Source organism: Mandrillus leucophaeus, unplaced genomic scaffold (assembly GCF_000951045.1).
Source record: "Mandrillus leucophaeus isolate KB7577 unplaced genomic scaffold, Mleu.le_1.0 Scaffold572, whole genome shotgun sequence".
NCBI classification, from domain to species: domain Eukaryota; kingdom Metazoa; phylum Chordata; class Mammalia; order Primates; family Cercopithecidae; genus Mandrillus; species Mandrillus leucophaeus.
Window position 1 is genome coordinate 1,058,659 of NW_012106164.1, and position 23,441 is coordinate 1,082,099.

The following is a 23,441-nucleotide window of genomic DNA, read 5'->3' on the forward strand; positions in this document are numbered from 1 at the left end:
CAATATCATTTCCCCCCATAAAGATGCTGGCCGGGAGAGCAGAGTGAAAGAAGAAAGGCCTGCCTGTTATTTCTTGAATTCTTCATCTAGTGCCAGCATACCTGTGGCGGAGGGGCTTAATTGCACAGATTTTGGGATCCCACTAGTGGGTTCTGCTCTCCACACTAGTAGCTTTGTCACCTTGGGCAGGTGACCTGTGTCTTCGGGGCCTCCGCTTCTGCATCTGTACAGTGGGCTGGTAAGACCAGCTGTCTGTGGGTTGTTGTGAAGATTCAGTGAGATCAGGAGTGGATATGCGGGTGTGGAGTGTAGACAGCCATTCTATTTCTACTCCAAATGTTGGAAAGGGGCCCTGTATTAATCTGTTCTCACAGTGCTGTAAGAACTACCTGAGACTGGGAAATTCATGAAGAAAAGGGGTTTAATTGACTCACAGTTCTATAGGCTGTACAGGAAGCATGGCTGAGGAGGCCTCGGGAAACTTATAATCGTGGTGGAAAGTGAAGGGGAAGCAGGCACATCTAACATGGCTGGAGGAGGAGGAAGAGAAGGGGGAAGTCCTACACACTTTTAAGCGACCAGATCACATGAGATCTCACTCGCTATCACGAGAACAGCAAAAGGGAAATCCGCCCCCATGATCCAATCACCTCCCACCAGGTTCCTCCCCCAACACTGGGGATTACAATTCAACATGAGATTTGGGTGAGGATATAGAGCCAAACCATTTCAGGCACTGCAGAGCATTATAGAGAAAGGGGGATTGGAGAAGTAAAGGCCAGCCTTGTACTCATGGAGCAAATGCCCTTGAGGTCAGGAGGCAGCAGCTGGGATTTGCCCTGGACTTGACCTCAGGCTTTTTCCACCTGGATTTGAGTTTTTGCTCCAGCCCTGTTATATGCCTGGAAGGAGGCTCCCAGCACCTGCCCAAGGATGCTGGGGACAGGATCCGTGCCCCTGAAGGCCTTACTGTCCTTCTTCCCTTCTCTTGTCCCCCAAAAAGAAGGCGAACGGGGGCAGTGGGTTTTGCTGTCAGCACTTCACTGCATTGGCCTCCTTCTGTGGCCTCTGTGCCTCCCTCCTTGTCTGCAGCACAGTGAGCTGGGAGAAGCTCAGGCCTGTCTCAGGCCCCTGCAGCTACAGGGACCCCCTCACTGTCAAGCCAGCTTTTTTTCAGAAACAAGTAGAAAATTGTCAAAGGGCCTTATTTCTCCTCGTGCATCCTGACCTTGGTCCAACCTGGATGGTTTAGAGAATCCTCCTCCATCCATGAGCAGAATGAGAGAGGAACTCCATTTATCCCTTCACTCATACATTCAGCCACTGCTTCATCTATGCAGCAGCCTTTGTGGAGCATCTCCTGCCTGCCAGGTGCTGAGCCTGCCCTCTTGAAGCTGAGCAGGTCCAGTGGAGGAGGCCACCTCAACTCAAATCATCTCCATAACTCACGCTCTGATAAAGTGGGCTGAAGGGTGGTGTGAGAACATACATGGGCCCTGACCAGTCTGGGGTACTGGGGGAGAGAGGTTGAAGCTAAGATCTGAAGTTGCTGGCTACAGCCAGGCAATAGATGAGGTGAGACAGCTGAGGAGCTGGCCGGGCATGTCGGAGGGCCCTGAGCAGGTAGGCACGTGGCCACTCAGAAGAATGATAGGAGACCAGTAGGGCTGGAGTGTCAGGAGTGAGGGGTAGAGGGGCAAGGGTCAGGAGCAGGAGGTGTTTGTGTTTAACCCTGAAACCATGGGACACTGTGGAGAACCTTTAGTAAGGATGTGATGTGATCCTGTTTGCATTTTTTTTTTTTAAGGAAATAGGGTCTCTGTTGGGGTAGTTCACTACAGCCTTGAACTCCTGGGCTTACGTGGTCCTCCCATTTCAGCCTCCTAAGTAGCTGAGGCTACAGGTGCACATGTTCCCATGCACAGCTTATTTTTACATTTTTTTGTAGAGATGAGGGTTTCACTATGTTGCCCAAGCTGGTCTCAAGCCTCTGACCTCAAGGGTTCCTCCCGTCTTGGCCTCTCAAAGTGCTAGGATTACAGGCATGAGCCACCACACCCAGCCATCTGTTTGCATTCTTAAAGCTGCCTCCTCTGTATGGAGAGAGCCCAGAGGTGCAGGGTGGATTCGGGTGACCAGGAGAAGCTGTTGCTCCTGTCTAGATGACCTCCTATCCCCCACCCCAGGAAGCTGCTGAGTGCCCAGAGAGGGCACAGCGAGGATAGTGGGTGTCTTCTCCTTGAGTAGAAAAGCCCACTCCATCCCAGGGAGGCCTCGGCATGTGCCCCCTGCACCTTCCAGAATCATCAGTTTGCCCAGAGGCATTAAAGTCTCTGGGGCCAGCCACAGCTTTACCTGGATCCTGAATAGGACCATTCCTCCCAGCCAGTGCTTTGCTGTCTCTATAGCAGTTTATGGAACACCTGCCTTCCCCTGTGGCAACTTGGGTTTGCTGAAAGCTCTTTCCACCGAACAGAGCCAAGCCTGTGGAGGTCAGAGCCTGTTTGAACATGGGCTGGCCCCTGCTGTCCTCTGAGTGAGGACTTTCCAAGCTATCAGAGGGGGACTTGGACAAAGCACTGACTTAGGACTGGGGTCTTCCTCACTTCTGTGCCATAGACCCCTCTGGCAGGCTGGTGAAGTCCTGGGATCCCTTCTTAGAATAAAGCTTTAAATGTTTAAAATAACATACAGTACATAGGATGACAAATTATATGAGGAAATACCTGATATAATTTTCAGAATATGAAACACATCGTAAAACGTGCTACTTTAGGACAGCAATAACAGGGTCGAGCAGTGGGTCAGTAACTGCTGTAACTGTGAAGCCAAGAGGTGCATAAATGGGAATTTGCGACATCTGCAGCAGCTGGAATGTGACGTGAAAGAACGGTGCTCTCTGTGGGTGACCATGGCCAGTTCCTCTGAGGCTTTGCTTCCTCTGTTAGCAATGAAAGGAAACAGGGCCTTTCAGTTAGAGGTTAATGGAAATGAAGATGTAATGGTTCCCCAAGCCAAGTTCTCAGGTGCCTGCATTCCCTCCCGGGAGCCCTGATTTCCAGCCTTATCCTGAGGGCTCTGCTTGCCTTAACCTTCTAGAGATTCTGGGTCACTTTCTCTTTCCACTGACGTCCTTTTCCTAAGACCACAGGGAGGGAGGTGTGGAGCAGGTTTCAGCTTAGCAGGAGGAAACCTGGTCTGTTCAGCAGGGCACAGGCCTCGTTGCAAGGAGGCAGTGACTCCTGCCCCATCTCAGGAGGGCTTCATGCAGAAGCTTCCCAAAGAGCTCCCTACTGTTGTGATTCGGTGATCAAATATGATAGCCAGAACAGACAGGCTGGTAGAAAAGCATAGGGCTGGCCCAGTGTTGAGGCTGTTCCCGTGATCTCAGCCACACCAGCCAGTGTGGGGCCCAGTTAGCTGCTTTCAGGATCATTTCCCATTCCGCACCTCTGACCTTTCCCTTCAGCCCCCAGACTTACACCCTTACCCTGTGCTTGGAGAGATTGCGGGTCCAATGATCCCCGTCACCACCTGCATGACTGACATTTCCAGGGTCTTGTCCCACAAATCTCTGGCTCCCTGGCCCCTGCCCCTTCACTCTGGGGAGCCCCGCTGCCCCCCAGCAATGCCAGGACTTCCTGGCTCTCCCTGGCTCACATCCCCATCCTTCCATCTCCCTACCCCCGTAGGCTTTCCTGGGGTCACAAGCTCCTCTTCCCAGCCCAGCTCCAGCCGTGCCGCCGGCCTTGTCTTGCTCTTTTCTTTGCTTCCTCAGTTTCTCTCCGTTGCTCTCCGCTTCTGCCTTTTCTGCTGAATCTTCTGTTTTCTCTCTTTTCTGTTATTATCTCTCTGAGTTCTTTCTCCCTCTGCCTTTATCTCCCTTCCTGTCAGCGACGCCTTCAGGCAAAATCTAGGCCGCCACTGGCGACCATCCAGAGGTCTTTGTGACTCAGTGCCTCAGTTTCCCTACATATGGAATGAAGAAAGAACCACTCAGCCTCAGGTCTCTGGTGCATTTTGGGGTGGAGGTTGGGGGAGCCTGTTGGCTTGACATCAGAGTGCAGAGGCATGATGAATAACGAACTGGAAATAGCACCTTTATGTAAGAGCCCTCCCATCGTAATGAGGGGAAGGAGGCCTAGAAACCCGGAATTGGGCTGAGGGGAGGAGAAGGGCTGAGAGGGAGAAGCTGCATTTTGCTGAGGTGGCCCCGGGGTGCCCAGGTGGCCTCAGGCTTTGACGTCATGCAGGGGAGCCTTACTGGCCCGAGTCCACACTGCAAAGGTCGCCTCTGTTCATTTCATCCCCTTACAGTTCCCCCAGACCACACGTCTGTGAATCTGGGCCCTGATTGGGCCAGCTCAGGAAATAAGGGGTTCTTTTCTCTGTAAAAAAGGGAATTTCCTGAACTGCCACAGGTTTGAGGAAGGAGGTGGAAGAACAATGGCAGTAGGTCATCTTGGCTCTTATGGGAAGCAGGTTTTTGTCGGGGATATGGAGTCAGGCCTTTTTAATAGAGTTCAGCTTTCTGCCCCGTCCTTACTGTGTGACCTTGCACAGGTGACCTTCCCTCTCTGATCTTCAGTCACCTCAGCTGTAGACTGGGTGAAGGGTCGCATCTGGCAGGATTAATGGAGCCACCAGGTCTAGGCCCTCATTGAGGCTCTGGCCTCAGTGGATGCGGGGGGAGGGGGCCCAGGTGGCTGTGATTGTGTGTGGGTGGTGGCGAAAGTAAACAGGCCCAGCTCCTGCATGAGCTCTGACCTTGAGCCTCCTCTGGAAGCCCGTTCCGCAGGCGTTTCTGCTGACGCATCCCCCGGGTTCTTAGCCGGCTGTCTGCAGCTATTTCAGATGCGTAAGGAACATGGCTCGGGGACTCGGGACTCCTGAGCGTCTGGATTCAGCAGATGGAGTCTGGCAGGGCTGGGCTCCGAGGACTGGGCTCCAGCCCGTCTGCCATTTGCTCCACTTCAGGCCTCCCCGACAGGGCTGGATATTCATCCCTCGTCTACCCCTCACCCTCCCAACCCTCCATCTCCACCTGCCATGCCCCCAGGATGCAGTTAGTAGCAGGGAATGAGGCTGAGGCCAGGGCCAGCTATGGCTGCCTTCTCTCTCATTTCCAAGAGGGTTGCTCGTGGGGGCCTCAGGTTCCTATGACATCAGGGTCCTGTCCATTTCTGGGGTTGGGATAGTGCAGCATGGGCTTTGGGGTGACCCAGACCCAGGTTAGATAAACCTGACCTTCTGTAGAATGGTCAGATAACCTTGGACAAGTCACTTCCCTCTGAACTTTAGGAGTAATCGATGTGACAAGGGACAATTCTAGTACCTGCTTCACAAGGTCGTTGGGAGGATCAAACGAGGTAATACAAGTAAAACACCCAGCACGGGGCCTGGCACACAGCAGGTCCTTTGTAGTTCTCTAATACCCTTTCCGGGAAAAAGTCATACCCTCCCTGAGCTTCCCTGGAAAGTCATGGCTGCCTGATAAGAGCTTCCTGCGCAGCTGAATGTGCAAAGTCCCTGAGGCGCCAGAGCAGGGCAGAATCCGACGGCATTGGTCCCACCACCTACTGTCATCTGAGCCCAACCCGGCTTCCCCCAGGATCAGCTGCAGGTCGAATTCCTGGGGCAGGGGGCAGTGGCTCCACCTGAGTGTGGCGGCAGAGGCTCCCCTTGTCTTTGCTGTAGATACCTCTGAGGCTCTGACCCCTCTCTGTGCCTCCTGCTGATGCCAGGGCCATGAATGTTGAGCCTGAGGAAGTGATTGCATGGCAATCACTGCCTCACTGTTCACCTTAACGCGCCTGGCTGGACTCCTTCCAGGGAGCATTGGACTCATTATGGTCTTGGAGGAGGGAGGTGGTGTGAGACGGCTGCCGTTCCTTTCCATCCTAGTTGTCATGTGGGCCAGGACACGTCTCGCAGTTCATTCTCTTGCTGGGGCAGATTGCAAGGCCTCCCAATCTCCCGATGCATGTAGCAGTCACCTGCCTCGTACACTGTGCCAGGCCCTATTCTGAGTGCTTTGTAAGTGTTAACATATCTGCTGCATAAGGCAGGTATTGCTGTTAACCTGTTTTACAGAGGAAGGATTTACCCGCCATCACTCAGCTGCAAGCAGCAGAACTAGGTGTGAGCTCAAAGAAGCCTCAGAGGTGGCAGAGCCAGAACCAGTGTCACTAATCAGTGAGTGAGAGAGCAGCCTGATCAGCCTCCTCCTTTTGAAAGAATCCCCCCAACCACCACGCACCGTGCTTGCATCACAGGAACTGTCAGCAGCAGCTTGCTGTGGGGCAGTCTGCAGTTAACAGGTCAGGACCAAGGTTTGCATGTAAGCCTCAACTTTGTGGGGAGGTGGGGGCAATTGCCCCTGCCTGACTCTGCCCCTGAGGCATCATGAGACCAGATGAGGAGCTCTGAGTTTGCAGGGATCTGACCCGGAAGGCCCAAGCAAGCATCCCGTGGGTTGAGATAGGGATCTGTGCGGCATGACTGGCTTCTCTCTGTCTTAGGGGTGTGGCGTCAGGAGTGCCTTCTGTCCCCACCTGCTGCCTTCACACTCACTCAAACATTCATTACTGCTCACCGCAATGACCTGCTGCACCACCCCCCTCAATTCCCTGCCTGCTCTGGCCTCCTCCAATGATGGCTGGAGTGATTGATTGATTCATTCATCCTGCCATTCATTCATGGATTCATCAGTTTGCTTAGTAAATATTTATCCAGCAGCCACTGTTCTGAACACTGAGGAGAGAGTGAGGACCAAGTAGTTGCACATCCTCCCTTCTTAGAGTTTATATCCTATTGGGAGAGACAGACAGTATGCAAAGAGTATAAAGTCAGATGGTGATAGGCGTTACACAGAAAACCAAAGCAGGAGCAGGGGATAGACAGGGATGGCGGTGGGGCAGTGCTGTTTTAGACAGGGCTCCTCTGGGAGGCCCTCTGGGAGGGCCTCGCCGAGGAAGTAAACAAAGTGAGGGAATGAACCACAGTGTGGTGCAGAGAGAGAGCAGCAGGTGCAAAGGCCCTGGGGCAGGATTGAGTCCTCGATGTCGAAGGAGTAACAGGAAAGGGCCCAGTCATGTAGACACAGTGAGTGTGGGGTTTGGAACTCCCTTCAACTGAGATGAAGAGGCCTTGGGGGTCCTGAGCTGCAGAGACCTGACGTATGTTTCCGGGATGACTCCCTGGCTGCTGGGTGGAGATGGTGCTCAATGAGAAGGAGAAAAATAAAGAAAGGTGGGGTGGGGTGAGGGGAAGGTTATGATTTTAGTCGGGGTGGTAAGGGTACACCTCATCGAGGAGGTAACAAGTGCATTAGGTCTTGAAGGAGGTGAGCAACAGCATGGCTCGTGGATGGATAGCCAAGCAGAAGAGTTGCAGGCAGAGACAACAGCCAGTGTGAAGGCTGACATGTCCGTGGTGTTCCAGCCTGGCTGGGGAGCAAAGGGGATCTTTGTAGAGGGCAAACTTGACCACATCTCCATGGCAACCCACTGCCCTCAGGCTTAAGTCCAAGAGCTCCATGCTTGACTTCTGTGGAGCTGCTCGGGGATTCTCACACCTCTTGTCTCCATTCCTGCTTTACACCCTTTCCTCTGTCTGAAACACCTATCATTCCCTTCTTTGCTCTGCTTACTCATAAGACCTAGATTTGAGTTGTGCCCCGTCCTCCAGGAAGCCTTCCTTGATAACCCCTTCCCTGATTGCGTTATATGCCTGTGTTTGCCCACTGAATGCTCTCTCTGCAGTTGCCCTGTTGTTTGTTTGCTTGTCGACTTACCTCCATTGTCTCTGAGCTACCAATGGCAGGGGTGGTGTCTCACCTCCTCTGTGTCCCCAGCCCCTTATCAGCCTGGAGCTTCAGAGACTGCTCAGTACTGATGAACACTGCAGTTGAGACCTCAGCCAAGTGTTGATGTAGCCATCAGCGTTCTCCAGAGAAAGAGAGGCAATCAGATACACTCTATTGTGTGGGATTGGCCCACACAGTGATGGAGGTTGAGAAGTCCCAGGATCTGCCATCTGCAAGTTGGAGGCTGGGGAAAGCTGGTGGTTTTGTTTTAATCCAAGTCCAAAGACCCAGTAACTGTGAGCTCTGGTGTCTGAGGGAGGAGGAGATGGATGTCTCAGCTCTAGAAGAGCACGCAAATTTGCCCTTCCTCTGCCTTTCTGTTCTGTTCAGGCCCGTAGTGGATTGGATGAGGCCCACCCACATTGGGGAGGGTGAGTTTTGCCCAGTCCACCCATTCAGATGCTGATCTCTCCTGGAAACACCTTCACAGACACACCCAGAAATAATGTTTTACCAGCTATCTCGGCATCCCTTAGCCCAGTCAAGTTGACATGCAAAGCTAATCATCACAGTGGCGGAAGCTCTTCTCCATTCTGGGCTCTGGGACAGAGAGAACTGGCTCCCTTAGCCCTCAAGAGAGCCCAGCTCAGAGAGGAGCTCCGATGGGCCCCCCATAGATGGCCCACAAATGGCCTTTTGGCAGCCCAGTGTCACTTAAGGGGCCATTGGGTTTCTTCTTGTGAATTGGGAAGGGAGGAAAGAAAAAGATGTTTTTTGCAAAATAAGGTCCGTTTAAACCTTAAACCACCACCTTGGGATGAAAACCATTAGAATTTAGAAAAGGGAGAGACTCTCCCCACCCACTTCTCTCTTGCCATTTTCACACCTTCCTGGGATTCATCAGCAAGTGGTGGAGAGAGGCCTTGGGTTTTGGAGGCATGACTGTGTGGAGCACAGCACTCATGGCCAAATCCAGGAATTCCCAGCCCAGGCTGGAGACAGCCCAGCATCTCTGGCAGTTCAGGGGATGCCTGAAAGTGATCAGAAAGTCCCAAAGAAAATTTAACTTCAAAGTGACCAGCAGCAATGAAATTGACCTTCATTTTAATGGGTAAAGTGAATTTCAATGAAGTGAGGTATGTCAGGGCTCACATGAACCACATGGAGGTGTCCTAAGACTTCCTCGATTTTGGTGTGCTGGAGAACAAACCAGTTTTCCCTTCTCAGCTTCTGTTTGCTCACTTTGCTTTCTTGTCCATTTCTAGAACACTCTGGACCTGGAGGAAACCGGCGAGGCTGTCCAGGGCAGTGTCAATGCCCTCCCAGACGTGTCCGTGGTAAGGCCCTGGCTGGCCCTTTGGTTCTGCTCTCCCTGGTGTGCTCAGGCCCTGGAGGCTCTCTCCTCTCCATGACAGCCACAGAGAAAGGGTGGCAAAAGAGACAGAGGCCTCTGCCATGAGCTCTCACACCCAGCTACAGGTCTGTGCACGAGCGCACCTATCTGGCATCTCTAGCAGGCACCAGGATCGCTTGCCTCTGGTGACTTCAGGTGGGGCCGTCAGGCTGACTGGCCACAGTATGACTTTGACCAAGTTTGTTAGCCTCTCTGTGCCTCAGTTTCCCAATCGGTAAAGTGTGGATGATGATCATAGCATACCTACCCCATAAGTATGTGGCATGGAGTAAATTAATTAAAGCCTTTAGGACGGTGCCGGGAAGGCTGTTGGAGCTGTGCAGGTGTCCAGTGTTGACCTAGGCAGAGGGGAATGGTAGTCACAGTATCCGTAGCTGCCCCTCACTGTGCACTTGCTGTGGCACAGGCACTGTGCTAACAGTATCCACGTGGCTTTTGACATCACCACACCACCTCTGCTGGGTAGGTGTGCTTTTCCCCATTTCTCAGAGGTGCACTCAGAGAGGTGGTGTGTCTTGCCCAGGGCCACACAGCACCCCAGCCCGTGTATCCATCTCCTCCTGTCCATTCTCTCTCCAGTCCTTTCACACCTCTTGCCTCTGGTACTCAAGATCACCTCCTAAAAAGAAAAGCCAAATAAATGCATTTTTTGTATTCCATCCTCTTCATACTGTCTCTAATAAAGTCTTGTTCCCTGTGAGAAGCTCTGGCTGATGCCAAGAACTTCAGTTCCCAAAGGTAATGATGCCGTCCCCAGAGACACCCGCCAGGATCCCAACGCTCATCAGCTGCCGAGATGCAGGGGAGAAGTTTTCCACTCAGGTGTTGCATTATTCAGAGCAGCGTGGCCAAGAGCAGTTAGAGTGGGGACAGAATTCCAGTCGGGCCTGGCACCACTCGGCTGCTCGGCCTCCCCTCTTCCAGGCGTGATGGGTTCTGACTCCTTCTCTACCTGTTGGGTCTTTTGGCAGGATGATGTCAGATCCACCTCCGAGGGGCTGTCAAGCTTCAAGCCACTGCCTCCCCCACCATCTCTGGCCCAAGGCAACGACCGCCCACTAGGCCAGCCGGGGAAGCTGGGGAGAGAGGACTTCCAGCTGCCTTCCTCCACGCCTTCCTGCTCTGGCACTGTCTTCTCGGCTCCACAGAACCGTAGCCCGCCGGCGGGCACCGCACTCACCCCAGGGACCTCCTCTGCCCAGGACTCGCCCTCCTCCCCCGTCTATGCCTCCGTTTCCCCTGCCAACCCCAGCTCCAAGAGGCTGCTGGATGCCCATCTGGCCCTGGTCAACCAACACCCCATCGGCCCCTTCCCGCGGGTCCAGTCACCCCCGCACCTGAAAAGCCCCTCTGCAGAGGCCACAGTGGCTGGGGACTGCCTTCCACCGCCATCGCCCTCTGGCCACCCGGACCAGACAGGCACAAACCAGCACTTTGTCATGGTGGAGGTCCACCGCCCCGACAGCGAGCCAGACGTCAATGAAGTGAGGGCACTGCCGCAGACGCGCAGTGAGTACAGCAAGGCCAAGCTCTGTGGTCCTTGGGGGTCCCTGTCCTCTCGGGGTCAGTCTACCTGATGACACAGTGAAGGGTGGGACCAGCTACTTGTTGAGGGGGCTCAGGGCCAGAGTGGTGAAGGGAGTTGGAGACCCCAGTTTGAATCCCGGCTCTGCCACTGACTAGCTGTGTGACTGTGGACAAGCTGCCGTCTACACCTTGCTTTCCGCATCATAAAATGGAGATAACAATGACAATCCTGCCAGGTTGCTGCGAGGGTTGGGGCGCCTTCTCTAGCTCCCCCTACCCTGGCCACCCTGCGTTCACCAGGAAGACTGAACTCATGGAGGGCAGAGGTGGCTTCTCTTCCTGTCCCCCACGGCCTGGCCGGGAGTAGATGCTGGGGTGAAAGATGGAAACTGAAGTGGCAGTCTCTGGATCCCTGACAGGTCTAGGGTCAGGGTGCAGGAAGAATCTTGGGGAGACCAGATGATGCTGTGCCCTGGTTTGCTAGAGGACATGGGCTGGGGGGTAGAGGGAAGGGCAGAGCCTTGTTCCCTACCCTGAAAGCTGTGGCCGGCCCGCCTGTGAGTTTGGAGCATTTTGTTGGATTTTGCTGCCATCTTGTGGCTACAGTGGTACATGGGACCCATAGGACGTTCCCTGAGTGCCTGCACAGACCAAGATGCAAAATGCAGGGCCCTGGCGCTCACAGCTTAGTGAGGGCAGGCAGCTGAGGGAGAGCAGGCAGACGAGGTGAGAAGACCCAGGGCTGTCACCGATGGATCACTGCTGCCTCTAGAGCTGGCACTGAGCTGGACACACAGGGGTAGTAAGAGCTGACAGCTGCACTAACAATAAGCACTTTGTAGGTGCCAGTGTTCAAAGGGCCTTGCCTATAGTATTAACTCATTGAATCCTCCCCGTAACCCTATGAGGTTGGTACTATTATTATCCCCATTTTATGAATGAACAAACTGAGACATAGAAATTAGTCATTTCTGGCTGGGTGCAGTGGCTCATGCCTGTAATCCCAGCACTTTGGGAGGCCGAGACGGGCAGGTCATTTGAGGTCAGGAGTTCGACCTCAGGAGCCTGGGCAACTTGGTGAAAGCCCCATTTCTACTAACGATACAATAATTAGCCAGGTGTGGTAGTGAGCACCTATAGTCCCAGCTACTCAGAAGACTGAGGTGGGAGGATTGCTGGAACCTGGGAGGTGGAGGTCGCAGTAAGCCAAGATTGCACCACTGGACTCCAGCCTGGGCGACAGAGTGAGAAGCTGTCTCAACAAAAAAAAAAAAAAAAAAAGAGAGAGAGAGAGAAAGTAGTAATTTCTAGCTTACCAAGAAAAAAAGAGAAATTCCGCCACCCCTGGCCTGAACCCCTGCACGGCCGCTGCCTGAGCCGAGTGGTGGGCAGTCAACGCACGCTGCTTCACTGTGTGTATCACAGCCGGGCCCTGAGTTTGAAACCCTAGATCAAGAACCCACAGCCTGGAGCCAGGCAGGCTAGCACAAGTCTATTCCCTTGACTGCTCCATTCTATACATCAGATCTATGAGTTTTTACAGTCACCCCAGTGGTTAGGCACCATCATTTCTGTATTAGAAGGAGAACATAGGAGGCTTAGAGAGGCTCTGTTACTTGCCCAGGCGTGCACAGCTGGTCAGTGGGAATTCAAAACTGACCTGCCAGACTCCAGAGTGTGTGTTCTTAACGTAGGGTCTCACACTCAGGGGCCGGGATGTTACACACATAGTGAAGCTGACCGGCGGCTGGAAGGCATGTGCCCGCCACTCGGCTCAGGCAGGGGTCGCGCAGGCGTACGGGCCAGGTGTGGCAGAATTTCTCTTTTATTCTTGGGAAGCTAGAAATTGCTTACATGAAATCTTCTAATTTGAATGTGTTGGTTCATCATTAAAAATTGATAGCATTATGTGAGTTTTAAAACAAAGATAACACCCACATCCGTGTGCTGGGTTTGCCTCCTGACCTCTGTTTTAATCGTTACGCCAGTGGCTGAGAACTGGGAGATCCAGGCAGATGTCCTGGAAGTCACAGCCTTCGGGCCAGGTCTGGTTGAAAGGACAGGTCCTGAGTAGGTGGAGAGGGTGGCAGGGAGTGGACCTGCCCTCCAGCGCCATGATCTCTTCCTTCCTTCCCCCATCTTTACCTGGGGAATTCCCAAAGCCTTCCAGCCTCCATCTCCATCACTGCCTCCAGGCAGCCCTCCCTGACCCCAGCTATATAAGCTGCTTCTGTCTTCCTTTTCCCCTCTCCAGCAGCCTCTACGCTCTCCCAGCTTTCAGACAGCGGGCAGACTCTAAGCGAGGACAGTGGTGTGGATGCTGGCGAGGCAGAGGCCAGTGCCCCAGGCCGAGGCAGGCAGTCGGCGTCCACCAAGAGCAGGAGTAGCAGGGAGCTGCCTCGGAACGAGAGGCCCACAGACGGGGCCAACAAACCGGTGAGCCAGGAGGAGGAGGAGGATGCAGAGGGCCGAGAGGAACATGGGCCCCAGGTACAGAATGGGAGGTCCCGGGACCTGGCCTCAGCTTGGCAAGTGACCACAAGGGGAGGTAGTGAGCTCCCCATCACTGAAGGGATTTGGACGTCCCGGTGGAGCACTGGATTAGGAATCTGGAGGCCCAGTTTCAGCTCTGTCTTTGCACTGACACTAGGGGCTGAGGCTGAGGTTGGTCTTGGGAATCTTTTTTTTCTTTTTTCTTTTGAGATGGAGTCTCGCTCTGTCACCCAGGCTGGAGTACAATGGCACCATCTCAATTCACTGCAAGCTCTGCCTCCCGGGTTCACGCCATTCTCCTGCCTCAGCCTCCTGAGTAGCTGGGACTACAGGCGCCCGCCACCATGCCCCGCTAATTTTTTGTATTTTTAGTAGAGACGGGGTTTCACCGTGTTAGCCAGGATGGTCTCGATTTCCTGACCTCGTGATCCGCCCGCCTCGGCCTCCCAAAGTGCTGGGATTACAGGCGTGAGCCACCATGCCCGGCCGGTCTTGGGAATCTTTAATCTCCCCTCAGTTTTGACATGGCCAGGTGGCTGAGACAGTCTTCAGAGTCAGGCCCAGATTAAAGTCCTGATGCCGCCACCAGGCAGCCTTAGGCAAGCTCCTTAACCTCCCGAGCCTCAGGGATTTTGGTGAAGATTAAAGAGCCGAGAACACAAGTGCTTGGCTTGGCGTGTGGCACGCCTGAGGCTCCCAACACAGGGCTGGAGCCGGAGCTCTGCTGACCCAGGAAGGTGTCATAGCCCGGCCCAGCCCAGCCCCCTGGCCAGGCCTGCCAACTGCGAAGGCCTCAGTGGTGTCTTTCCTCACACCCACAGCCTGGACTCCTGGAGCCCACGTCCACTCTGGTCCGTGTGAAGAAAAGTGCGGCCACCCTGGGCATTGCCATCGAGGGTGGCGCCAACACCCGCCAGCCCCTGCCTAGGATTGTCACTATTCAGGTATGTCCCCAGGGCCCCACTTGCCATCTCTCCCTACCCACGAAAGGCCCTTTCTCAGCATCTCTAGGGTTTTGCGACTCCCATGGGTAACACAGCACTCCTAGGCTTATGTCACCTTTGATCTTCTGGGCCTCAATTTTCCTAATCTGAGCAGTGGCCACCCAGATTGTAGCTGCCTGCTTGGCAGTGTTGGGACTGACCCAGTGGGTGGTCAAAGCCAGGCCTGTCTAACCCTTGGGCACCCCATGCCCTGTGTCTCCTCTCTGCAGAGAGGCGGCTCAGCTCACAACTGTGGGCAGCTCAAGGTGGGCCACGTGATCCTGGAAGTGAATGGGCTGACGCTTCGGGGCAAGGAGCACCGGGAGGCCGCCCGCATTATCGCCGAGGCCTTCAAGACCAAGGACCGTGACTACATCGACTTTCTGGTCACTGAGTTCAATGTGATGCTCTAGAGGCCAAGGCCTGAGGGCCTCCCACCACTACCCAGCCCCTGGTTCCAGTCCCTTCCCACCGTTGGCTTCATCAAGCTCCTTGCGGGGTTGGGGCTGCATGGCCAGGGTAGCAGGAAGACATCCCCCCTCCATCCCAGCCCACTGGACCAGAACTGGGAGAGGAAGAGAGCAGGGCAAGGCAAATAGAAGGTCAGGTCAGGAACTGGTGCTGTACTGGGTACACAGTAGGCGCCCAAGACAAGTGGGTTGCAAGACAGGAAGAAAGGAAAAGGAAGGGCAGAGCGCTGGTTTCTCCAGGTTGGGTTGGGGGCACTACTGTCCCCCCTCCAGTTAGGACCCAGCCCATCCCCAGATGCCTGAGCCTTTGTCCAAAGTGAAGTCACTTGAGAGTTCGTGGACACGGCCCCCAACCAGGGGGAATCTTGCAGGACCTTTAGTGCCACAAATAAGCATCGAGCACCTCCCCATTCACACCCCCATTCCTCCTGGCTCCTTATCCCCCGTGGTATTTATTATTTATTTCCCTCCCCATGCCCCTGGGGACCCCAAGGCCCCAGCTTCCCTCTGCACCCCCAGCCTATCCCAGAGGCCTTGCAGGTGACCAGCAGTGTCATTGTATTTATATACAGAGCTTATGACTTTAATTTTTCAATAAAGAAATCTGAACAAGGTTAGAGGCCAGCGTGCTGTGTGGTCTACCTGTGTGGCTGGGGTTTCCATGTCGGGAGAGGAGTGGACAGGACAGGTGGGGTCAGTCAGAGCACCACAGACCACCACCCTGCCTGCCCCTATGGCTCCATTTGGGATACACGGTGGGGTGTGCAGGGGTGCTTGAGTCACACTCACATCTTGGAGCCTCTTACTTGAAGGCTTGAGGGCAAAACTTGAGTATTTACAGATAATAGTTTTAGATTAAAACCCACAAGTATATTATGAGGCAGAATGCACAATGTGCATGAATGTTTTAAATCCCAGATGCTGCCCATTCATTTCCAGAAGCTGCCTGAGAGATAAGGATTTCTACGCAAGCAATCATCAAGAAGTGCCCTCAGGGGGGACCAGCAAGGACGTCAGGAAGCAGGACAGGGAAGGGGAGGAAGCCAAGGGAGGGTGAGATTTCAAGCAAAGTCTGCAGAGGGCAGCTTCAGCCTGATCCCAGGAGGATCCCAGGGCGTACACTAGGCCTTGAGTTGTCTCCACTCAAGGCCAGAGGGCCGGACTTTCATGCCTGTCAGACTTTGGACAAAGCCTACAGGGAGAGGCCATAAATTCCCAATCACTTCCTGCTCTCTACCTATGTGAGCCAAGCTGTTCCAGTAGCCAAGGGCAGCGGGTGTCAGAGCAAAACACCCGTATAGGATGGGCTCGGAGGAAAAGGTAGCAGACATGGTCTACTGTACGGCCGCAGTCCCAGCCCCAGCACTCATTCCTTCTGTCCTCAATATTTGTCTGGAAGATGGAAGAGTTTGAGAAATCTTGCTTTGTCCAGGCCTATGTCCAGAGTTCTGTCAGAGGTGGGTTAGGGACAGTTGGTTCCATGCTCTTGTCCCAGATCCTGTTCTTAGCTGTCCTTGTTCTCTTTCCAGCCTGGGCAGACGACCTGAGACCTGAGCCATGGATTCCCCTGAGGCAGCTGGTGTTTCAGAAGGCACCCCTGCCATCCCCCCACAGGGTGCTGTGGACCCCCTGCAGAGAATGACCCCCCACCTAGCAGCAGGAGGGCTTTGTTAGGCCTCAGATCTCCTGCCATTCAACTCCAAAGCTTGTGTGGTCATGGGCAAGTAATTTTACCTCTCTGAGCCTCAAGTTCCCCATCTGTAAAATGGGTTTGGTAGGCTAAATAATGGCCCCCAAAGATACCCAGATTCAAATCCCTGGAACTTTGGAATGTTACTTTATATGGCAAAAGGGACTTTGCAGACATGATTAAGTTAACATCTTGACATGGGGTGGGCCCAGTGTAATCACTGGACTCTTATAAATGGGAAGCAGAGAAAGATGTAACAGAAGAGGACAAGGTGTGATGACGGAAGCACGGGTTGTTGCAGTGAGATGTACTTTGACGATGAAGGAAGGGACTATGACCTGAGGAATATAGGCAGCCACTAGAAGCAGAGAAAGGCAAGGCAGTGGATTCTCCCCTCAAAGCCTCCAGAAGGAAGCCTCCAGAAGGACCTGAGCCCAGAGAGACTCATTTCAGACTTCTGTCCTCTGTACGAGAAGGAATTTGTGCCGTTTTAATTTGTCACAGTAGCCATAGGAAACTAACACAATGGGACTGCCACCCCCAGCAGCTGCTACTCACAGCCCCATGTCTGTACTTGGAAGGAGTAGGACAAGAATGAGGTTTCTGGACTTGTTGCTTCTGGAATTCCTGGGCCTGACTCTGAGGCTGCAGCCCATTGGGTGTGTGGGTTTCCCTCCCAGTAGAACTCTTAACCTGAAAACTTTCCTTTGCAAGTGGATGGTTGTCCAAAGTCACACAGGTAAGAAGGACAAGTTTGGACCCACAGCTGCCTGAAGCCTGGGTCTGCTCTTTCCTGCACCTGTCCTGGTGTCTTTTGAAGGACCCAGTGTCGTGGGTTAAGGCAGCTTCAAGTACTGGAAGAGTGGGGAGAGCGTTGTCAGAGGTCCACCCTGGCCACATGTACCTGTGACCCTGACATCTTTACTCATGATGCCAAAGTGGGGGGTGGAGGGAATGACTGGAGTCTCAGGGTCTGCTTCTCCCTTGCTGGAGAATGCTGGGCAGGTCACACAATACACCAAGCCTCAGTTTCCCCTTCTGTTCAAGAGTCATGACCGCCATGCTGCTCAAACCCAGGAACACACTTCACTTCCATGACCTGTGTGGAAAAACACCTTGGGCCCTTGCAACACTGACATTCCAGGGCCAGAGCCCAGAAGGATTAGCTAAAATGTTTGCCCCTGGCACAGAGCAGGGCCTTAGTGAGTAGAAGCTGCTGCTAAACTTGCTACCAAATATGTGTCTAGGGAGTAGCAGGCAACCTGGGGAACTGGCAAGTGCTTTCTACCAGGAGGAAAAACTCCAAAGCATTCAACTTTGGATGCAGCTGGAGGAGGGACCTTGGACAAGTCTCTTCTTGCATCAGGACTTACTAAGCCTCTTGTGTTAATAGGGTCAGTCAAGGTGCTGTTTAAATTAGTACCACTGATTTATTTCTTACGGGCCTGCCATTATTATTTATTTACTCTCAACAACTGCATAAGGTGTGGGTATGAATCCCATTTGCCTGAGGCTCACTGGCAGCAGGTGGCAGAGCTGGGGCAATGAGCCCAGGTGAGTTGGACACCGTGCATCCTTCAAGGTGTGTGTGTGGTGGACAAGGGATGATGTCTGTGCTGCACTCACAGCGGGACCTTGGAAAACTTCTTGTCCGTCTTCGGGCTAGGTTTGCATGCTTGCCTGATGGAAGGTTGGAAGAGAATATACCCGGGGGGTGATAATACCTGCGTACCTCATAGGAGACAACTGAACAGCAGAAGAGTTTCCAACAGGTCTGGCCCATAATTAGTGATCGAGAAAAGTTTATTGTTACCGTTACTAAGCAGTCCACTTCAGCCATGGAAGTTTGTGATTTCCTCCTCACTGTGGCTCTGTGCAATCTGTTTTTCCTTTTTTTTTTTTTTAGATGGAGTCTTTCTCTGTTGCCCAGGCTGGAGTGCAGTGATGCAATCTTGGCTCACTGCAACCTCCGCCTCCCAAGTTCAAGGGATTCTCGTGCCTCAGCCTCCCAAATAGCTGGGATTACAGATGTGCGCCACCACGCCCAGCTAATTTTTGTATTTTTAGTAGAGACTGGGGGTGGGGGAGGCGCTCACCATGTTGGCCAGGCTGGTCTCTAACTCCTCACCTCAGGTGATCTGCCCGGCCTCCCAAAGTGCTGGGGATTACAGGTGTGTGCCACTCTGTGCGATCTTGCATAAATGCCTTACCCTCCGCAGACCGGGCCTCGATCTCCGGATCTGCGGTGGGGCTGATTGCAGCAGGGACACGCAGCCTCCCACGTCTGAGATTTTCATCCTGCAGCAGGGTTTGCGCTCCCCGTGCCTGAGTCCCTGGGGGCGGGTCGCGGCGGCCTCCTTTCAGTGATTGGTGCGCTCCCCGAGGCCCCGCCCCCGGGGCCGCCCCCCGCCGTCCCGGGCGGGCCTCCGGGATTATGCAAAGGAGCCGCCGCCCCGCCCCGCGCCCGGATTGGAGGCCTTTGTTTGCCGCTCAACTCCAGGAAACCACCCGCGCGCGGCGGCCGCCAGCAGGTGAGACGCGGGGAGGGACTCGCGGGTCGTCCGGGGTGGTCCCTGCCCCTCGCTGGGACTCAGTTTTTCCGTCAGGAGAATGGGGAGGGAGAGTGGACAGCGCCGGTGGGCTCCGTCCCGGGCGGGCCTCCGGGATTATGCAAAGGAGCCGCCGCCCCGCCCCGCGCCCGGATTGGAGGCCTTTGTTTGCCGCTCAACTCCAGGAAACCACCCGCGCGCGGCGGCCGCCAGCAGGTGAGACGCGGGGAGGGACTCGCGGGTCGTCCGGGGTGGTCCCTGCCCCTCGCTGGGACTCAGTTTTTCCGTCAGGAGAATGGGGAGGGAGAGTGGACAGCGCCGGTGGGCTCCGTTCCACTGGGACGGTGCTGCTTTCGGTCTTTTCCACGTGGAAACCCCACGCGCATAGGGAAGGAGACGCATCACCGCTCCGGGAATGGGAGGTAGCCCTGGACGGGCGATGCGGGCCCCAGTCCAAACCCTGCCGGTCGCGGGGTTCCGCAGCCTCCACCCTCCGGCCTCAGTCTCCACCTCCGCACAATGGGGGCGTTGGCTTTTTCTCTTTCCAGCTGGGGCTGGTGGCAGGGAGGGGAGGGGTCCCGGGGGAGCTTGGGGCTGGGCCTTGGCGGGGCCTCGGGCTGTGTTTGGGCTGGAGGCGTGGCCCGGGTTGCTGTGGTTACTGGGGAGGTGAGGCTTTTCTATCTGGGATTTGTGTGAGATTCGTTCACCCAGCAACAATCGCCGCAGCCTGGCGGCCCTCGGAGCCGCGCGCCCTTTCCGGACGCCTAACGCAGGTTTCTTTTCCTCTTTTTGTCAGTGGGGGAAGGTAGAGCAAGGGCCAGGGTCGGGTAGGCAGCCTTGACAATGGTAGGAACTGAACGGGCTGCGAAAATAAGTCCAGTTCCCTCTTGGTACGTCTGCGGAGGAGAATGAGGTCCAGAGACGGGGCGCCACTGGTCCAAGGGTGCACAGCAGGGAGGCGCAGAGCTGGGCTCTCCCCAGTGTGATGGGGCTGGCACAGGCAGAGCCAGAGTCTGCTTGCTGCGTGACCTTAGACGACACTTCCAAAGCTCCTTTCCCGGGCTTTTGTTAAAAGAAATGACGGATTGGAGTCCATCATTACCTATGTTTAAAAACCTGCTTCTGAGATCGTCGGAAGGGATCACAAACGTGGGCTATGTTGGAGCAGAGAGAAGCTGAGACAGGCTGCAGTGAAAAGAGACATTGTTCCTGTCCTCTAGAACAGAAGAAGAAATGGGCTGGAACTGAAGCATGAAAGACTAAAGTTAGACAGATACAGGGACTTCCCGAAAGACTTCCAGGTGCCTCCTTGGAATTGGTGGGTTTTATTTGGGGGCTGTTTTGTTAGTAAAACCATGACTGCCCATCTATTAGAAGGGGCCTAAGTCTGGTTTACTTACTAACAGGGGAGTGGAACCTATGGTGTTTTGGTACTCTGGGTTTATTCCTTGGGGCAGTCGTCTCACAGTTCTGCAGGAGGGAGATGATGCCCATGTGGGGCGTTTGCCTCCTAAGGTCCAGCCGGTTTGCATTTAAAACATGTGATTGGGGCTGCTTCTTGCAAGGGGATTTCATCAGCTCCCACCGTCCTGCAGACTCTGCCAGAGGCACTGGGATCAGGGTTTCCAGAGAGACCGGGAATGGCCCCAGCTGATGGCCGTCAGGCTGAGAGGGTGTTTTGGAAATTGGTGCACGACATGGACACTTCAGTTTCCCCCCGTGGGGGCGTGGAGAAGGAAGAGTATTTTTAAAGCATTCACATCCCCAGTCGCATTCCTGATCCTTTTTATGTTTCCTCAGTCCTGGAAGGTGGGAATGATCTGGAGACCAGAAGTAAGAAGACCTGGGTTTAGATCCCCAGCCTGGCTTCAGTTCTGAGTGCCTCAGTTTTCCCTTCCATAAAATGAGGTTGGTAATGCCCACTTTACCACCTTTTTTTTTTTTTTAGACGGAGTCTAGCTCTGTCTCCAAGCTGGAGTGCAGTGGCGCGATCTCGGCTCCCGGGAACCTCTGCCTCCCGGGTTCAAGCGATTCTCCTGCGTCAGCCTGCCGAGTAGCTGCGATTACAGGCATGTGCCACTACACCCGGCTAATTTTTGTATTTTTAGTAGAGACGGGGTTTCACCATGTTGGCCAAGATGGTCTGGATCTCCTGACCTCGTGATCTGCCCACCTCAGCCTCCCAAAGTGCTGGGATTACAGCCGTGAGCCACTGCGCCCGGCTACTTTACCACCATTTTAAGGCTCGAGTGAGGTGGCGTCATAGAAAGCTTTTGCTCAGTCCACATTCTAAGTAAATGAGGAAACTGAGGCTCAAAGAAAGGAAGGAATAATGATAACAATAATACCATTGGTATTATTAGCTAATATTATAGCTAATATTTATTGAGTGCTACATTCTAGCCACTGTGCCAGGGGTTTTACTGCAACAAGTGAGGTTTGGGAGGGCAGGAGCTCTTATCTGTTTTGTCACCATTGTTATTCCCTAATGCCTACCTAGTACAGAGCGCTACATAGCGTAGGTGCTCAAAACATTGTTGTTGGTCATCTAGATTATATCAGTTACATGATGTTGTTGAAGTGGGTGTTATTGTTGTCCCTCTTGTACAGATAGAAAGCCTGAGGTTCAGAGAGGTTAAGCCACTTGACAAGAGTCACACAGCTTCTCACTGGTGTTAGCGCATCCTTACTTTGGGGTGTGCAGGGTGTGCTGGTGTCAGCTCGGGAGAGCGGATTGTGTCTGTCTCTTCCCAGTGCTTCATTCAGTGATATCAACGGCTTGAAATTGGCATGGCCAATTTCAGTAAGGGGATTTAACACCATCAAAATTAGTAACCACACAAATCAGGGCTTTTTCTTACTGTTTTTTTTTAAGAGAGCTGCAGGTGAAGGATGTTGGGGTATGGAAGGCCAGCTTTGCTTCTGCTTGGCAGCTTGGATTTGGGGGCTTTTTGGCAGAGCCCAGTGGAGCCAGGCCAGAAGGCCTGCCCCCCACTGCAGCTCTCCTGAAGTATGGGATTTGGGAAGAAAACCTTTATGGGATGGCTTTTGTAGTATACGGTGTGAGTTATGCAGTGCTGCAGCCTTGACTTGCAGGTGGGTTTGAGCCTGAATTCCAGGCCAAAATGTCTGGCCTTTAACCTGAAAGTGACAGGAGCCATGGATGGTCATTAAGTAGGGGAAAAACCTGACAGGATGGTGCCCTAAGAAGACTTATCGTTGTGCCAAGGGATTAGGGGGTAAGTCAGGGTGGGTGTAGGGAAGAGGCGCTGCAGTTGGCCATGGGAGCCAGGAGGAGGCTAACAGAAGCCCCTCATTTTCTGAGCATGTCCTGTGCACAAACATGTTATTTTGTTACTTTACACATACATGCCTGAGGGAAGGAGAAGCCTCTTGTCTGTAGCTGAGGATATTAAAGAAGTTCTGAAACAAAACAGCAAAGGCTCATCTACCAGAGTTGACCCAGGCTTCCTGCCCCCGAAGTCTCACATTCTCACTCTCTCCTCCCTCCTGCACCCCAGCTTGCAGTTCCGTCTTGGCTCTGGGCTTCCTCGCCAAATGTCAGGCGAACTCCAGCTCCATTGCCAAGTGAGACCTTCTGCGCCCAGTGCCACTCCCATACCAACCCCTAGGTCCTTGCCAGCATTCTCCCCCCAAGTCCCCCCAACCACCCCAGCCAGCTCAGCTTATTCTGGGGAAGGAGCCTGGGATCAAGGCCAGAGTGGGATGTCCAGCTGTCAGTCTCCTCTGGGTCTTGGGACCACAGCCAAGGACCAGGACTGAGGAGGGGAGGTCTCGGGGTCTAGGAGGCACACTCAGTCCCCCACGAAGGATTCGTCTGGAGGATAATGCTTTATTTGTGGTTACAGACCCAACTGTGCCTTAATGTGCTGTGTGACTTTGGGCAAGTTGTGTAACCTCTCTGAGCCTTTCTTCATATGTTAAATGCCTATTTATGAGGATCCAATCCAGCAACACATGCCATGCCTCCAAATGCAAAAAGTGGCTGAGGCTGGGCGCTGATTGCATCTTTTCCTTTTAGTGATTTTCACGTATTCCCACATGTTGCATAATGACTGTATTGCAGAAAACAACATACTGTATTAGAGTTTAAACAGAGGAGGAGAAGGTGTGGGGGTTACAGAATGTTATAGGATGTCAGAGCTGTAAAGGGCCTCAAAGAACCCAACCATACATTTCACCTTTCACAGAAGGGGAAACTGAGGACGGAGGAGCTCAAGGTCAGAAGGAAGCACCACACAGATGTGAGGTGGTATTCATTTGTTTTGTTTTTAAGAATAGTACATGTTCATTTCATTCTTATTTTTAAAGCAACTGTTATTTTTAGAAAATACCCAAAAGGAAAAATGGTAAACTTGCCTATCAAAAAAACTTGCCTATAATTCTACTACCTAGTAATAATTTTTGTAAACTTGTTTTTTCTTTTTTATTGAGACAGAGTTTCACTCTTATCTCCCAGGCTGGAGTGTGGTGGCACGATCTTGGCT

The 23,441-nt window shown here is 53.5% G+C and overlaps 2 protein-coding genes across 3 annotated transcripts in view; both read left to right on the forward strand.

Moving 5' to 3' along the window:
• The window catches only part of DFNB31 (deafness, autosomal recessive 31), a 102,951-nt gene extending 87,640 nt beyond the window's left edge, over nucleotides 1–15,311 (forward strand). For both annotated transcript variants that reach the window (XM_011998492.1, XM_011998490.1), the window contains exons 8-12: nucleotides 9,073–9,144; nucleotides 10,193–10,730; nucleotides 13,003–13,184; nucleotides 14,063–14,185; nucleotides 14,455–15,311. In XM_011998492.1, the coding sequence (XP_011853882.1) occupies nucleotides 9,073–9,144; nucleotides 10,193–10,730; nucleotides 13,003–13,184; nucleotides 14,063–14,185; nucleotides 14,455–14,637 (1,098 nt within the window). In that variant the 3' untranslated portion in view covers nucleotides 14,638–15,311. The remainder of the gene's footprint in view (nucleotides 1–9,072; nucleotides 9,145–10,192; nucleotides 10,731–13,002; nucleotides 13,185–14,062; nucleotides 14,186–14,454) is intronic.
• Nucleotides 15,312–18,888: 3,577 nt separating this feature from the next.
• Nucleotides 18,889–23,441, forward strand: part of AKNA (AT-hook transcription factor) — a 61,457-nt gene continuing 56,904 nt past the window's right edge. The window contains exon 1 of the mRNA XM_011998496.1: nucleotides 18,889–18,915. The gene's annotated coding sequence lies outside the window, so the exon portion shown is untranslated. The remainder of the gene's footprint in view (nucleotides 18,916–23,441) is intronic.